The sequence below is a fragment of the Chiroxiphia lanceolata genome, chromosome 6 (assembly GCF_009829145.1).
Source record: "Chiroxiphia lanceolata isolate bChiLan1 chromosome 6, bChiLan1.pri, whole genome shotgun sequence".
Classification (NCBI taxonomy): domain Eukaryota; kingdom Metazoa; phylum Chordata; class Aves; order Passeriformes; family Pipridae; genus Chiroxiphia; species Chiroxiphia lanceolata.
In genome coordinates, this window is record NC_045642.1 from 42,779,488 (window position 1) to 42,795,543 (window position 16,056).

The 16,056-nt window shown below is 41.0% G+C and overlaps 1 protein-coding gene across 1 annotated transcript in view; it reads right to left on the reverse strand.

The window, feature by feature from the left end:
* The window catches only part of SPTLC2 (serine palmitoyltransferase long chain base subunit 2), a 79,871-nt gene extending 64,132 nt beyond the window's left edge, over positions 1-15,739 (reverse strand). The window contains exons 1-2 of the mRNA XM_032691274.1: positions 15,664-15,739; positions 4,787-4,981 (exon numbers count right to left, since the gene is read on the reverse strand). Of these exons, the coding sequence (XP_032547165.1) occupies positions 4,787-4,912 (126 nt within the window). The 5' untranslated portion in view covers positions 4,913-4,981; positions 15,664-15,739. The remainder of the gene's footprint in view (positions 1-4,786; positions 4,982-15,663) is intronic.
* Between the last annotated feature and the right edge of the window lie 317 nt (positions 15,740-16,056).

Consider the following 16,056-nt stretch of genomic DNA (forward strand, 5'->3'; position numbering starts at 1 on the left):
CATGGGGCTAAAAAATCCCAAATACCTCTATTCCTGTCAATTTAAGCCTAGAACACACCCTTTATTAGTGAGGTGATGCCTGATGAAGAAACCTAAACACTAGTGGTCTCCCAGAAACCTGAAAATCATAGCAATTTCAAGAAAGAGCCAATTAAGGAAAGAATAAAATTCTCCCTTGGGGTGCAACACCTTAGCATAGGTGATTTGGGAATGCATTATTTCATTGTACTGTAAATTAATACTACAACAAGTGAAGGTCATAATGAGAGCTTTGTAGACATTAGCTTGGGGCACAGTGACATGCAAATGCAGTGATTATGCTGCTTTTATTTAGAGCCAAGTTTTCACAACATTGCACCTAAGCTAACAAATGGTGCCATGAGCACCAGCAGGGCTTATCTGCAATTCAGATAATACACTCCCTGATAATACATAACTGACTCTGAATGGAAATCAAGTAGACAATTGCAACAAATTTCAGGCCCCTGAAAGGAAGCAGAAAGACCAGTTCCATTTCACTATTACGTGAGTCAAGAAAAAGTGCAGCAGTAACTGTAGGTAGCCTTTATACTGTCAGGAGGCCTCTGGTGAACTATACAGGCACTAAGACACATTGAACAAAAGACTCCAGCTAACTGGCCCTGAGATACTCCTATAGCTAGACTCCCGCAAACAAGTGTTCGAAAGCCCCAGATGCTAGAAACATGTTCTAACTGGGCAAGCTACAGAGTGTGAAGAGGTATGTAAGAGAGTTACCAGCCCCATGTGCACGGTTGCTCCCAAATAGAAAACATACATGGTAATCAACAGGCAAATCAGACTGGAAGAAAGGTGAAAGTGATTTTCATTCTGCCTATAAAATCCTATAAGCGTTTTGCAGATTTAACTACATTGTATGATCAGACAGTATACTAAATCAGGTATGCAGAAATTGATTCCAAGGTAATTAAGAATTGTTAGTCTTGCTGCTTACCCATGCCTAAAACAGACTGGTAATGCTTCAGAGAGGATGTGCTACACAACACTGGTTTCCAGGAAAAGCCCAGCTGGATATATTTTAAACAAAGCCAAAATCCATCAAACTATTTCCTGGAAATCAGTACTAGCAAAGTCTGTCCCTTTTTACCCTCTTGTGTTCCAACAATGAGTGAATACTAGTTTTTCTTGGAATCACTCATATCAATGCACAGCTCTAATAAATTTCAAGGAATTTACCCTCCGTCAGAGACAGGTTTAGTTCAGACCAGTTCAAACTCCTGCTCTGCTCTTTAAAGTAGTTTGGTCACTCGCAGTTTCTAGTTAAAATGCACAGAATAAGATTATAATATTAAGTGACAATTTAAGGAAGGATTTGCTCTACTGAACTAAACTGCCCTCCAAAACTCTGAAAAGCTGAAGGTGGATTTTTCTTTTGTTTTTAATACTACATTTTGAACCTAAGTTTATGTTATGCTTCTAACTGTGATCACCTTCATAAACGCACCACAGAAATTTCGCATACTTCAATTCCATGGCTGTCACAACAGGTTCATTCAGCCCTTTACGAAATACTTCCTCACACTGTGTAATTTTGTTTTGCTCACAAAGCAGGCTGTCACACACTGTTCAGCTACAGAGCTACTCCCACTGCCTTTGCTTTGAGCTTTTCACCTAAGCAATTATGAACTATTTCAAAAAGATAACGCTAACCCTTTTGCCTAATCATGGCTGGGCTTTGTGAACCAAGATCTGGAGAGGGCTCTACCCACGTTTGTTACAAGCGCGCTGGTGGCTAAAAAGGCCAATACGAGATAGACAAGTCCGGTTGCAAAAGGCACAGCAGAAAGACTCCTTAGGTAGCATATTCTGCAAGACACGATTCTTTCTGCATTGTCTTTTCTCCTCAAGAGTGATCCTGCGTGCTTTCTCAAAAGCATCAGCAGCGTTACGGATGGTGTGTCTCCAGACCTCTCGATTGGAGGCCAGAGTAGACCAGTTATGTTGATCAGTGTGGCCAAGGCTGAGATGTTGCTTCAGGGAGTCCTTGTATCTCCTCTTCGGGGCTCCTCTCTTGCAGCAGCCAGTGGCAAGTTCACCATAAAGCAAGATCTTAGGGAGGCAGTGGTCCTTCATCCTTGAGCATACTTAAGAAAATAACAATAATCTAGCTGGCTCTTTAGCATTTAAATAATAAAAATGTTACTTTTCACACAGAAGTCACAAATCTGCCAGAAAGTTCCCCAGGGTGATCGCAGGGCTCCTCTGATTTGCATTTGCATGTATTAATAATAATAAAGAAAGTGAGTTTTGAGCCTTTTCTGCACCCGAGTATCTGCATTCTCTTACCAAAAGGTGATTGGGCTGTCATCCAGCAGCTTGAGAGATTCAAATATTTAAAAAATCATGAGAAAATCACTTCAAAACAAGTTAGAGTCACTAAGCACATGCCTCCCCCCCTCGCACCAAAAAACGCCTGGCTCCCACACTAGATATGCTGCAACATGCTCTCATCAATTCATTTGCAGACACACAAAGCTTAAAGCAGCAAAAGCATGAGGATAAGCACTGTATATTCTAGACCTCATATGATCACTTTTCTATTTGTCTGATATCGGAAACAGCTATTACAATCTAAGCACTAGAAATGTGATTTGGGGAAGTACACTAGGTTGAGATTTCTTCAACACCAAAACTTTTTAAACAGAATTTTCTATTTTGTATTCTTACGCAATATTCACTGGCACTTCTTATTAGCTCCATTCACAGACATCCTGTGTACAAAACAAAACCAGAATACATCCATCTCTTCATGAAAGCCATGACCAACACAGAAACTGAAAGGGTTTCAATCCATCTGTCTAGAAGGTATACTTGATAAGCAAATGTCTTTCAGAGTACAATGCAATGCTGAGTTAACTTATAAAAAAATTCAGGGCCTAATTTCTTTTAGGACTAGGATAATCTGTTGGTAACAAACTCTGTGCTTCACGGTCCTCTGCAACAGTCTTTACTGAGAGCCTACTATCAATAACGTATTCCCAAATGAGACCAATTCCCAAATTAGCCCAAGGTCCCCATTTTTGTACACTCACTCATGGAAGAGTCATAACTGCTCCCACAGAAAAGGAGTGCTGTAAGCAGTCTGGCACCTTACATACTGATAACAGGACAGGTGTTTCACAACAACTGCACAACAGAAATATAACGATTACAGTACAGAGTCACTGCACCAACACTTCAGTTATTCTTTAATAATCCTCAAGCACCATGAATACAGACCAATATTTAAACTTTTATTCCAACGTCTTGGTAGATTTCTGCAACTGTTTGACTGTTCTCATCTGTATCAACTTCTACATGATACACAGAAAAATACAAGGATATCATGTTCTCAGGTGACATAAAACTAAGTAGCTCAAACAACATTAATGAACACATCAAGTTTCAAGTCCAGATTTAACCAGCAATCTTCAACCAGATATTGTAACTATTAAAAGGGATCCAAGATTTTTACTTTTGATTCCAGAAGTCAGTTTTCAAAATAGTGTAAACTTAAACTCCTGTACTTTTAACCAATATGAAATACCTATTACTCATTAAAATCCCATGAGAATGTTCCTCTTTTGGAATTAAGTGCCTTACTATGAATCAACTTAATTCTCATGATACAAAAAGAAGCTACTGTGAAGTAATTTTAGGCACTGATTAGTTTACTGCATGTTAGTTAATCTACTGTAAAAAGACATGCACTTTACTCCAGTGCTGTCTCCAAAAAAGGCTTCAAAGGAGCCTTCCCTTTTTCAGTTCCTCCCTGCCACCCTTATTTGTTTGCCTTATTGAGATGTCCTTCCTGCCTCCCCTATTTTCTGCTAGCCAACTGCTTGTGTGGCTGCACAGAGAACCAGAAACCAGCAATTGGAAAAGGAACTCCCTTAACATTTTATAAGCCAGATTGGCTCCTCAAAGAAGTTGAGAAAAAGAGAACCCAAATCATCAAGAGTAAGGCCTTTGGAGAAAGCTCACTGGTAATCACACTGTGCTAAGAGGGGTCACATTAAGAGTTAGCAATGAAATAGGTTGTGAACTTCAAGTTTCAACAGTAGCATTCATAACAATAATCAACTCCTGTGGAGAATAAAGACCTCTAAAAATAATTTATAACTACTCAAAAATAAAATCCATACTAACTGCTGAAGCCAGCAAGATCTTTCACCTGGTAACAGAAGCTTTTGTGAATAGGTCATAACATGAATGAATTCTTTTTAATCACTATCAGTGAGCTGGGAGTCAGTACCTCAGACTACTCACCAGCTAACCTGCTAGTGTTCTGGACTCCAAATTAACTTAAATTCATACAACTTGTACTCTGGATCTAATCCACAAGCTTCTCTTTGCAACTGCTTCAGCTAAAGAGAATTAATAATGTTTCTAAATCAACACTCAGCCACCAGAGCAGCATCAGAAAGCCTCCCACTGGTGTCAAACTCAGACCAGATCCTTTGATAAGGTTGTTATTAGCTGCTGATGCTGGCATATGCCATCTCCCCCAAGCCCTTGTTTCTGCAGCTAGGGCATCTCTCAGGATGTTGATATAACTGTTGATGCAGCTTTGCAGTGAAACAGATGAGGGAACTGCTCTGCCAAAAAACAACCCAGCTAAAAGAAACAGTATATTGTTTAATGACACAGTTGTACTAGTATATTATTTGGGGCACTCGAAAGACAAGGAGAGCAGCAGAAAACTTTGAACACCACTGCTCCCCAAAGAAACACTCAAGCCTCAGCAACATCTTTTCCCAGTGGTTACCTTCTGTTCTTCTCTTTCTGTTGCATTTTGACATTTCTCAATCTTCCACTGCCGCATGAAATCTCGCAGATATCCAAAAAGAGTGAGAACACCATAGCCTACGTAGGTCAGCACAGCAACCAGCATTGGTGTTTCTTCAAAAGCTTCATTGAAAGGCCTTTTGTATAATCCTCCATTGTGCACAATATGATTTATCTACAGTAAAAATTTAAAGAGAGGCAGTTGAGGTATTAATTCAAGAAAAGACAGATAGGCATTCCAGAGCAGTCCCCCAGCCTCTGATCAGTTATAGGCTCTGCATTCCCCCCACTCAGCAAAAAGTGCTTCCAACTAGGTTCAGCCTTCACTGATGAATATGTCAGTCTCCATATACGAGGTTGCCAAGCTGCTGATATAAGTAAAGTCACAGCTGCCCATCTAGTGCAGTTTAACATCTCATTAAAGTTATTTAGCTTACAAAGCTACATAGAGAGCATTGCTCATATCCAGGCCAACCAAAATAAAAAAACTGCCTTCCCCTTCATGAAGAACTAGGTAGGTACAAATAACAGAATAGTGATGCTTCCCAGGCTCACTACAGAGAAAAAACAAAATGGAAAGTAATAGCTTTATTGATCTAACCAATGTATTCTCAGGCTTGGAAGCCTATACTAGTGTAACAAAACAAGCGTAATCTATGTGTCTCTGTAGCTGTTAGCCTAAAGATGCTGACATAAACATTGTACTCATCCATGAGGCGGACATGACACCACAGACAAAAAAGTCATTGTATACAGAGTCTCAGTACTGCATATATGTCAGCATACAGAACAAAGCAAGGCTTTCTGCATAAAATCCACACTAAAAGTCATCTTGCTACTTCATATCATCTCCTGAAGGTAAGAGCTTTACTAGCTGTGTAATACATGCAGCAGGTCCATCTCAAGTACAATTACTCTAATACATTATATTTCACAGAATCACAGAATATGCCAAGTTGGAAGGGTCCCACAAGGATCATCTAGTCCAACTCCCTGTTTATGACTGTTACAGAAAACTTCATGGCTATAAGGCAAGTGCTCACCCAACACTAACACTGGGGAAAAAACATCATGGTTCTAACTTTACTTGTTCAAAGAGTTAAGTTAAAGATCGGATCTCATAAGTCAATGCACCAAAACATAGAAACCTAGATGCAAAATTAGATGCAAATTGCTACTGGCATTGCTAAAAGTTACAGAATGGTTGCACTATAATAGAATAGCCACGTATGAAAGAACACTCTCCAAGACATAAATCCCCTATCTGTAGCATAATATATATATATAAGAAGAAATGTATTTTTAAAAATGTACTAATCAAAGAAACCTCAACATCTAGGAAAGAGACTGAACCTAAATTCATCCACAATGGACAATGGCAAATCATTACTGAGGGGTGCAGGCCAGCAGACAGAATAAAACCAGTTATTCACCCATGTCACTCATCATATGGGAAAGTAAGGCAGAATTGCACTAGCTCTGCAATGACCGATGAATCAAAGATACACATACTTATTGGCCTCACCAGACACTGCATGATTAGGAAACCTGCTCATCTCAGGTGCTGGAGCAAGTCTATATTTCAAGTCTGTCACTAATATCGTGAAAGTAATTTTTCAGAAGCAAGGGTCTGCTTTTAGGATACAATTATGCTATAGCTATGAAGTCACTGAGTATAAACTGCAACAGCACCTTCCCTCCTGATAGTCATTTCTACCTTTTCCCTTTTGCGAACACAGACATTCAGAAAAAACTTAACCAAAGCAAATCCTTGATTTGGTCTCCATAGTTGTGGGGACTTTACAACTGGTATGTAAACACAAAGTGTGGAAACAAAACAGGAAAGACACAGTAGGAACTTCTCTTTTATCAGCAGCACTTACACCAGATGCAGGTAACTAACTTGCAGCGCTTTGAGGTCAGGTTTAATGCTGAAGTAGTGGTAGCTTAAGTTAGAAAATTACCATGCTTTGGAACAACTGTAGGAACACTTACCACATTGCAGCTCAGATGCTGGCAATTTAAAGCTTTAACAGAGGCCAAAGGTTCACATGCCATTTTCTTCATGAACAGTGCCAGCCACAGAAACTGCCCCTGCCCCACTCACTCTCACTTTGAGCCATTCGCACCAGCCTCCAGCTTGCACAACTAAAGCTAATCTGATTATCAGCATAGCATCCCTCCAACACCGAACTGATCCAGGTCGAAAATATAATTGTTTGTTGAAGGTTATTCATTAGACCATAATAGTCTTTACAGCACTGCTCCATAAAGTCATTCTTAGAGGTCAGCAAACAAGAACCAGTGGCTGTTGGAGAGAGAGGAGGGACAGCAGTACCATCATGACAATCACAGAATCCACGAGCCAATGCTGGAGAGGAAAAACCACAAAACCCGCCTCTTCTCTATTACTCTCAGGATTGCTTAACTGTATCACTATGGCTCCAGCCCATGAAACCATAGAATTTTATTGCATCCAGATCTGAGAAAGATCATGCACCAAAGCTCCAACCACCAAAACTTCACAGCTTGATGAATTACAAGTAGAATTTTGCATCTTCACACTGACAGACCAGGCTGTGAATAGCAGCTAATCAGGAGCAGGCACACTACATACCTGCTACTTGTGGCTGTCTACTAACAGTAGACAGTCTACTATCCAACAGATTTCTGAACAAACAGATAGAAAACTGGTAGTGACTACTTTGCAAATTACCTAGTATCAAATAAATAGAGATCACATCAAAGCTTTTAATGTATTTTTCAGATAACTGGAAGTTTGTCTGGAAGAGATGAAAGGCTACATCCTAAGATTATGGATCTGAAGTTACCTAATACCAAAAAGTAGCTACTGAAAAAAAGCCACCAACAAAGACCCAAATCTGTATGCACATTTCATCAGAATAAAAACATACTAGTCTTTTCCAGGCCTTTGGAGGTGCCTGTGCTTGTAACAAACGCTAAAACTAAACAAATTATTCCATATGGTCAAACCCAACATTTCACTAAGAAAGGCCCTTTTAGGAATACCTGTATTGATTCAACACATACTCCAATCAGTTTCACCTCTCAGTGTTCTACCAATGTGTTTATAAATTCTTGGACTCACATAAACTGAAAAGCTTCTATATCATCCTAGCTGAATCAAAAATTAAAGAAATACTCTGAGTGCAATCTCACAAACTCTTCATGAAGCATACAATGACTATAAATAGAATTCTAGAATTGACTACAGAAGAGACCTCTGTAGACACATTTTAGACACAAGCCTATTTATTTTTCTAAGAATGCCTTTTAAATCCACACATTAGCCTTCAAATGAAGGCTTACGTGCAAAAGAGCAGCAAGCTTATTTCCAGAGACCAAGGAAGAAGGTAGCTACAGTTTAGTGATTAATTTCCTATTCTGGGGAGGGAAAAAAACAGGCATGCAAGATTAAAACTTTTATGGTTTCAACAAGCCTTATGACAATAAAGTGAACCATGACCTTTGAAGTAGAATACACAGCATAGCTAAGTGGAGACTGCAGAGAAAAGTCAGAGTTCACTTAAACATATGGTTAAAAAAAGTTCGTGTATGCTCACCTACATCTCTTTCCTGTACTGCCCAGACTACATGTAAAACGAAGAGCACTATCATTAAGAAACTCAACTGCAGGAGAAACACCAGAGAGCACCACTCAGCTGCTTACAGAAGGCAGCAAAGAATCAGCCACAGGTAATAACTGTGCTGGGTCAAGCTCCCGGGGAAACGAATCACATAAAACAGTATTGTAACAGTTACTGAGCAGCAGCACACAGCTACTGCTAGAAGGGACTCCATTGGTCTAAGCAGAACACATCAAAGTCTGATTATAACCATAGAATTTACTGAGCTGGAAGGGACCCACAAGGATCATCTACTCCAACTCCTGGCCCAACAGCACAACTCCAAGAATCACTCCTTGTATTTGATTGAGTTGTCCAAACGCTTCTCGAACTCTGTCAGGCTTGGTGCTGTGACCACTTCTCTGGGAATCGTGTTCCAGTGCCCAACCACCCTCCAGGTAAAGAACCTTTTTCTAATATCCAGCCTGAACTTCCCCTGACACAATTTCTGGCCATTCCCTCGGGTCCTGTCACTGGTCACCAGAGAGAAGAGATCAGTGTCTGCCCCTCCTCTTCCTCTCATGAAGAAGTTGTAGACCACAATGAGGTCTCACCTCAATCTCCTCTTCTCCAGGCTGAACAGACCAAGTGACCTCAGCCACTCCTCATACTGCTTCCCCTCAAGGCCCTTCACTGTCTTTGTAGCCCTCCTATGGACATTCTCTAATACCGTTACATCCTTTGTGAGAAGACAAAAGCCGTGTGTAAACACAGAAACATTTGCAGATGCTACTGTAGACAGCACACAGGATTTATTACAGGACTCTGGGTACATACCTCTTGCACAGCAGGCATGTACTTCAGGGAGAGAAGATGCTACAAGTGCAATAAGCATGACACACAGTAAGAGAGAAGTACACGATAACTGGTTATGCTGCTACCCCAGGAAAAACCCAGCACTCTGTATTAAAGAGGCCATTTCTTTCATGCCGCCAGGAAGAGCAAATGCAGATGAACCTGGCAGACTTTATGTAAAGACCTTAAAAAGATTATCTATGCTGGGACACAACTTTGCTAAATTCTTATTAAAATTCAGTAGCTTCTCATTGCCATATACCACACGTACTGCAGGAATCTTACTAGCAGCTTTGCAGCTTCTATTTTTTAGAAACGCAATGTGGAGGACTGCTTCCATGAGCATGCCTCCATATGCAAAAGTGGTTACATTTATTAAAAAGCATTGAGGGAATTGACACCACAGAAACCACAGCAGTGAGAAGTCCACAAAGACAGCTGCTCTAAGCTGTTAGGGTATTCTGTGGTAATCTTACTGTCGCCTCCAGCCCTTTTCCTTCCGCTGCTTTGCTCTTAGACTCCAAATCTCAGACTGCTGCATAGGTAAAAAGACCAAGTATTTACTACCAAAATTAGAATTAACTAATTTGAATCACATTTTAAGCTTTCAAAAAAAAAATCACAGGAGAAAAACTTGTTTTACAAAACAGACTTTAACACTCATGTTTTCTTAATTAAACATTTGTTCTTGTTGACATATATTATCAAATATTTTTATTTGCAACTAGTTACTCCCAACAAATTTGACAGTCCTTTGTTAAAATGCATTTACCACATCCACACAAACAGTGTAAATCTCCATAATATTTAAGCGTTGCTTAGGTTTTGGGTTGGAGTCTTTTTCTTCCCTTTAGCAAGTAAAGGGTGCAATTAAATCTGAGGGGTTTGCTTGCTACACATGGGTGACAATTTGAACCCTATCGAGAATATACTTTTTTCCTAACAGCTTACCTTAAATTACCTTAAACCTTATATGTAACTTTATCTAGTACGTTCAGTAGACTATAGGTATACAGGATTTTGACAGAATTCCCAAACTGCATGCTTAATTATTAAATATGCTTTACAATAAAGATTTCCAAAGACAGCACACATCTGTAGTGGTTCCCTAACGAGGCAATCTCTAGGCTCTCAGATACCTCTGAAAGCATTCCTAACATGCTTTAGAATCTGCTCTCATTTTTATGGACATTAAACCCCATTACATCCCAAACTTTCCAACTCCTGCTTTCTCAATGATAAGTATTCTTCAAGACTATACTTTTCCATTAAAAACAGATATTTTTCTAGGATTCATTTCTTAATGATGGCAAACCAAAAAACTGGAAACCTTGTTGAAGACAGGCCAGTGTTTTATGTTCCACCTCAAAAAACTGAAGCCAATAGATAATTCAGATAAAGCTTTTTTTCACCCCCCAACAAATTGAAAACATGACATTTAGAAAAACAATGTTTCTACTGCACAATTGAGAGAGCAAAATGACATATTCAAGTAGATATGGTTAAAAAAAAAAAAGAACCTGCATACACTTATAACAATTTTTTAGAGCATTTAAGGCTTATCACCAGCTAAATTTGAAATGACAATCCCAACATAATAAATACATTTTAACGCTTCACCCAAACCAGCTTCTCAGCAGCACATATTCCAATCTAAGAGAAGCCTGTCACATCAGCAGCTACCATGGGCGTTTGTTTTCATACAAGCACAGACACACAAATTCTCAACAAGTACAACACTGGCACTACATCTACTAATTTAATATGATCACCTCGAATACTCATTTCCAGGGAAAATGCTGAGTAGTTATTCCTTCCACAAAGGCTTATAGTCTTTTACAACTGAATTTGGTATTAGAAAAAGATCCTTGTGCACAGGTACACTCTTTCAGAAATAAGAGTTCTGTCAACTAAAACATCTGAACAAGGTCGCAGTCTTTTCTAGGTCAACCAATTTTCTTCTCACTTCAGTTTTGGGTTACTGACACAATACATGCAGTCAGTCATAAACCCAAGCAAGAGGCAGAAAATAGTAATTTCTCTCCCCGGGTCTGATGCAAGCCTCAGTACATGCCATGAGCCTAAAGGTACACATTTTTACAGGGGTTCAAGGACTAAATGCAAATGACTAAACCTGGACACTCCCCTGCAATCCGTGAGTTTATCTGTATAACCAAGGTTGGAAGGGACTTCCAGTGGTCAACATATCCAAGCCCCAGCTCAAAGCAGGTCTAATTACAACAGGTTGCCAAGGGTCATGTCCAACATAGTCTTGAACTCCTTCATGGAATTCAATCCTCTCTGGGCAACTTCTTCCAGTATTTTACCACCCTCATGGGAAAAATTTTCCTTATATGTAATCAAAATTTCCCATTCTTCCAAATTACATCCATTGCCTCTCATTCTATTGCCACACACTTCCAGGAGTTTGGCCCCATCTTCTCTATATCCTGCAGCCAGCTCGTTGAGCCTTCTCTCCTCCTAAGGTTGAGCAAATCCAACTCTCTCAGCCTCTCTGTTTCTTGGGATTCACTTCACTGGATTCACAGATTGATGTGGCTATGTCAGAATCTTCCTGGGAAGCTCAAAACTGGACACTTCGCAAGATGCAGTCTCACAAATGCTGAGTAAGAGGGAACAATCGCTTCTTCATGAAGAAGTTCATGAGATTTAGTTCTTCAGGATCATTCTTTTTCATCAGAAATATTTGCATTTAAATTTGCATGCAGATATGAAAAAAACCCCAAAATTCTGTATTAAAATTCCTTTTTATATCAGTGGACAGGGCAGTTATTTAACATCTTTATCTTATGCTAACTTTCATCTGAAACAAGGGCTTATTCACATCCCTGCTACCACCAACTCACTGTAGCAAGAACAATTTCCAGTATATGCTGCAGTCATCTTTTTAAGTGTGCTCTCCCAAACAAGTTACACTAACCTGAATTCCAGCAAAAACATCTAAAAAAAAAAAAAATCAAGATGAAGCCATTCAGCATCCTGAATGAAGTTCCATTAAGGATGAAGCTCCTCTGCATCCTGAAGCATCCCAGGAGATGAACCTACAAGCAAAATATGATTGCTCTCTCTAGGAAGAGAAGCACAAATCACAGGACTACACAAACTGCTTTCTACATGTACACACCAAGGCTTTCAGAAAATAAAAATACCTGTGCTGCCTATTTTAATAGCTGTTAGAATTCAGGACTTGTGACAGTTTTAAAGGAATGCAAATCCCACAGTCCTCCCACTCCACTCAACCAAACTTTCTTGTCTTCCTGAGGAAGTAGTACCTCATTTACAAAGGCATCTATGCAATAAACTATCTGGAGGTTGCTATAGGCATTTGAAGACCTTCTAGAAACATCAGGGAAATTAAAATTTGTTTATATAATGCCAGCTCCTATCTAACTGATTTGGAGATACCAGACACAACAGAAATTAGGAACTTGATATCTAAAACCTTTATTCAGTTTTGTTTGTTTGTTTGTTTGAGATTATTTCTTCTTCTTCAACTTCTAGGAGCATAACACAACCATTCTAAGGTGAGAAGCTCAATTAAGGAGTGGAAAATACAATATTACTAAAAATCTGCTCACAATAATAGGTAGATTGTAATAAGTTATCATGGAAAATAAGGACACCTTCTCTCACTAAGTAAGTCCCAATCTCCCTATTTTAAGCAAGAAAATTCTCTTCAGATGCAGCATTAGAAAACCATTAGTCATTTGCAAAACACTCCAATGGAGAAATACATTCCAGTTTAAAATTGCACTGCAGAAAGAAGCACTTTCCCTGCACTTTTTATTATTCTCACAAGTGTCTTGACAGATCCTAAAGACCATTTTTCTATTGAACTTGCTTAATACTCTCTCCAACAGAACAGATGGATATGAAAAGCAGAATCATGCACACCTCAAAGAGGTAACTTCACTGTTCTTTTACTTAGATTTGCATTTTCTCCTGCCTTTGTTCATTTCCTCACATCATGACAACACCCATTGAGATGTCAGGCTTTCATCTTACATAGTGTACTATTACACCAAAGCTTTAAATCAGTTTTAAGATCATTCATAGATTACTATTCTTTTTAACCATGTGCTCCCTTAACTGTACAGTCAGAAATCAGTCACTTTTCTCCAGTCTTCCACAATTTTTAACTGCCATATGGTTCTTGAACCTCTTTTAATTAAGGTATTCATAATGAGATCGTTGCATTCACTGAATTTGAATCTCTAAACAAATTAACTTTAAGCAGGAACAAAGTAAATTGAACACAAGACCTCCCAAGAAAGCAAAGAGCTGTTACTTATCTTAGTATTTCGACAGAATGTTTTTTAAACATGCTGAAATCCTAACTTCAAATGGTCACTTTCCTAGCCATTGATGATATTTCATTAATCTCCAAGGTAGCCTAAGTCAGTTACTGCACAGTCTTAGTAGGCAGCAACGAACCCCATCATAGGCTTTCTTGAAAAAGCACCATTCTTTTCCTCATTTTTACTTTTTCGGGTTTTTTTTCTACTAAGTAGGAATTGCACTCTTGCATGTAAGCTGCCTCCTTTTTGGTACTTGGTTACTTTGCATTCCAAGGACCTCTTCAGTTACAGATTCTCAAGTGCTGCATGTGGAATGTACATAGTATATACATACACAGACAAATATATTGTACACACAGTGAGCATTGACATGTTTCCCTTCTCCTGTGTAAAGACCCAACAGTCAAAATTCAAAAGGCAAAAGACCAATTAGGTACCCAAATATGTGATGCACCATCAATAAAATCTTTTGGCAGCTTACCACTACTGATGTTATTTGAGAAAGCTGTACATGCTTGGTTTCCCTAAACAGTCACTTCTTCCAGTCCAATTCTAACATTTAGACCCTCATTTTGAAAGTTAGCAATCTGGCCCATAGAAAGTTACAGAGAAAAGAATGTAAGACTTAATTATAAATCTCTGCTTGACCAGCAAGCAGCTGCCACAAAGATATCAAATTTACCTGTACACTTCTTACATCCTCTGACAATGCCACTTCATTCTGGCTTTTTGGTAAGATTTCTTGTGACCACTTCTCCAATGAGCACTCTCCCCCTTTATAAACAGTTATCCCAAATGCCTCAGGCCTCTAAAACATATCTGAGCATAGTATCACACACAAGCTACTAACTGAATAGAATATCTCATAAAACAGCAAGGTTTTTCCTCAGTTTGACATCTATAGTTTTTCCATTCAAATGCTGTTATCTCCTATCTTCTCCAGATACATGGCTGAACAAAATCCTTGAGGAAAAGACTTCCTTACTTCATTTTTCCGTTCTTCTGAAGTAGGAGAACATAACTGTATTCGGACCTTCTTCTTTAGAGAGCACAGCGTGGGGAAGCACTCACAAAAGAACACTCATCATCACCATGCTTGGTCTTAGCTCAAAGATTTACGTCTAAGGTTTCACAGCCAGCAGCGCTTGGTGCGTGCAAGGCAAGACTACCAGTGCTATAGCTCCCCAAACCAGTACAAGTTGACAATACTGCCACGCCAAGGCGTTGTACCCTCCTCCTCCACTTTTTCACTCCCAATACTGTGCTATCACCTCCCAAGGGTCAGGGCAAGACTGTGAGCATCCATACAGGAATAGAAACACAGTAAGTATCCTGAGTTAAAGATAACTCAGGAGGAAAAAAAAGTTTAGTTATACCCTGCAACAGCTCTCAATCTGGTTCATGCAGTGACTGCACAAGCCTACACTGGAAATGCAAAAGGACTGAAAAACAGGAGCAACAGGAGGGATGACAATGGAGGAAGGCTTTTCTCAAGAAGCATCCAAGGAAACAATCTATTCCATACTGCTCGGTCAGTACTGTTGGTACTGACTCCATGAGAACTATTAAGATCTTTACACTAGAACAGAAAACTTGAGTGCTTTGCAGAGAAACAACTGGCAGTCTGAAAGCACAAATACACACTCGCATCACAGTGTGCACACAGCCGGACGGGAAGTGCTGCATCAATCTCCAAATCTGCTGTACAGGGAAGTCCCTGCTCTTGGCTACTTGTACCCACAGCCCTGTGCATCGCACCTGGAACAACAGAACAGCGGTGAAGAACTGCTAAAACCTTCTTTTCTAAAGCAGAGACCTACTGTGTTGTAGCGGGGTTTAAGTTCAAAGCTTTGCCGCCAACGAAACCCTTGGAGCAAAGTTACAGACGTGACTCGAGGGCCACTCATTTCACATCCATCACCAGCCGAGCGAGCACCCCGGGCACTGCCCTCCCGCCTCCCCAGGCGAGGGCCGGGGCCACAAACAGCCCAGTTCTGCCGACGTCCCCCACACCCACGGCCACACCTCGGTGACTTCCCCGGCCCCGCCGCCGCGCCCCCCGCCGGCCCCGGTGTCCCCACCCACCCCGCGCACACCTGCGCTCCGGGCGGGCCGCGCACGAAGCCGTTGCGGAGCCCGCCGTGGGCGCCGCCGCCGCAGCCATTGGCGCGGGGCCGCTCGGGCCGCTCCATCCCGCCGGCCCCGCCGCTCCCGCTCCGCCGCCACCCCCGCCCAGCCCCGCAGCGCCGGAAGCGCGGCCGCCGCTCCCCCAATGGCCCGCGCGGACGTCACGCGCGGGGACGGGCCCTGCCAGGCCGCGCCCGCGCGCGCGCGGGACGGGCGCCGGCTGGCCAATGGGAGCCCCGTACGGCAGCCGCGTGGGAGGGGAGCGGGGCGAAGGGAGGGGCTCTTCCAATCGCAGAGCGGGACGCTCCGGAGGAGGCGGAGCCAGGGGTGAACGTTGTCCAATCGCTTGGCAGAGATGGGAC